The following is a 1456-nucleotide window of genomic DNA, read 5'->3' as shown; positions in this document are numbered from 1 at the left end:
AATTGGATAGTTCAGGAATCACAGCAAACCACAGGTAGGATAAATATAGAAACCCATACCCAGAGACTTCATAATCAGACCGTTTTTTTTTTTTATCCAACAAGAAGCCATAACTTTATTAATGATAGAAACTACAAATTTCAAACCCAGCTGCAGTTACTCTTTTGAAACACCATAAAAAGGTCCTCTTTTTAGATGGTTACATTGTTAATTCCATAATGGCATTTACAATATCATTACTGTTGTTCTTCAGGGCTCAGACTGCCTTTGCTCTCGACACATTTGCTTGTGACATGGCCAATTCTATGTCTTTAACTTCCACACCTGTTTCGTCAACCTCTTGCTCTTCACTCTCCTCTTGTACAGTTGGAGTCTGTGTGTTTTCTTGGATGTTTGAGACAGCTTCACCTTGAACCTTGAATTTCTCAGCAGCTGCTAACTGTGCCTGCTGAGATAAATCCTCAATCTTGGCTTCCCCAAAAACAATGTAGGTATCTGAAGCTGGGCTCTTGTACACATCTGCTTTTGTAATGACAAAAAGGATATTCTTAGATTTCCAGATAGTGACTCTAGTAACCCCTGTAACCTGTTGAAGACCCAGTTTGGACATAGCCTTCTGTGCCTTCTTTTCACTCCGGCTCTGTTTTGCTTTACTGACTGGTTCTTCATCGATTTCAGCTGCTGCTGCCAGCTGAGCTTGTTGTGTGGTTGCCTGTGTAGAATCCTGTTCCTCAAGTTCTGGGACTGATTCATCACTATCAGATTCTGTTCCAGACCCTGTCTCAGTCTGGGGCTCTGGCAACTCCTGCTCTGTAGCAGGAACGGTTCCTGTGGCTTCACCGGGCATTTTGTGTGGGGAACGTGGAACCAAGATGGCAGCAGAAAGAGCCATAATCAAACTTAATGATTATAGAATCTAAAAATTGAAAATCTTGAAAGCAACAAGGTAGAAATGGCATATTATATGAGGAAACAAGGTTTCAATTATAAGAAATATCCCACAACTTTGTGACTATACTAAAAAAAAAAAAACATTGAACTGTGTACTTTTAAAGGGTGAATTATATGAGAATTATATCGAAACTTACCCAAAAAGGCCCCCTTGGTCTTACACTTCTGGGTCACTCACACTGGGGAGGAGCTGTATCAAAGGGCTGTGATGTGAAATCTTGGAGCAGATTCTCCAGCCCAAGTCAGACCTTCAAACGATTCAGCCCTGGCCAATATTTTCACTGTAAGCTCACACGAAACCACAAGCCATGATCGCCAAGCCAATTCTGGATTCCTGACTCACAGAAACTGGAAGACAATAAACATTTATTGCGTTAAGTCACTAAGCTATGGGGTAGTTATGGAGCAATACATAAAACTGGCAATAGTAAATGTGTGGATTAAATATAAAAAGGCTTTTCTCAATTTCTTTAATGCATATAACAGCAAAAAGGTTTGACATCGT

The 1456-nt window shown here is 40.3% G+C and overlaps 1 protein-coding gene across 1 annotated transcript; it reads right to left on the bottom strand.

Moving 5' to 3' along the window:
- Positions 1 to 246: 246 nt before the first annotated feature.
- Positions 247 to 866, bottom strand: LOC129542866 (nascent polypeptide-associated complex subunit alpha). Its single transcript, XM_055405684.2, has one exon. It carries the CDS (start codon positions 845 to 847, stop codon positions 257 to 259), a length of 591 nt encoding a protein of 196 aa, XP_055261659.1. The 5' UTR covers positions 848 to 866; the 3' UTR covers positions 247 to 256.
- Positions 867 to 1456: the final 590 nt, after the last annotated feature.

This window comes from Moschus berezovskii, chromosome 19 (assembly GCF_049115385.1).
Source record: "Moschus berezovskii isolate FMDL1 chromosome 19, NW_MosBer_1.0, whole genome shotgun sequence".
Lineage (NCBI taxonomy): Eukaryota > Metazoa > Chordata > Mammalia > Artiodactyla > Moschidae > Moschus > Moschus berezovskii.
The sequence above is the reverse complement of the archived record's forward strand: the minus strand, read 5'-3'. Positions and strand labels throughout refer to the sequence as shown.

What these genes read in the sequence shown, in the direction of transcription:
- LOC129542866 (XM_055405684.2), bottom strand. Translation starts at nt 847, where the DNA reads ATGCCCGGTGAAGCCACAGGAACCGTTCCTGCTACAGAGCAGGAGTTG.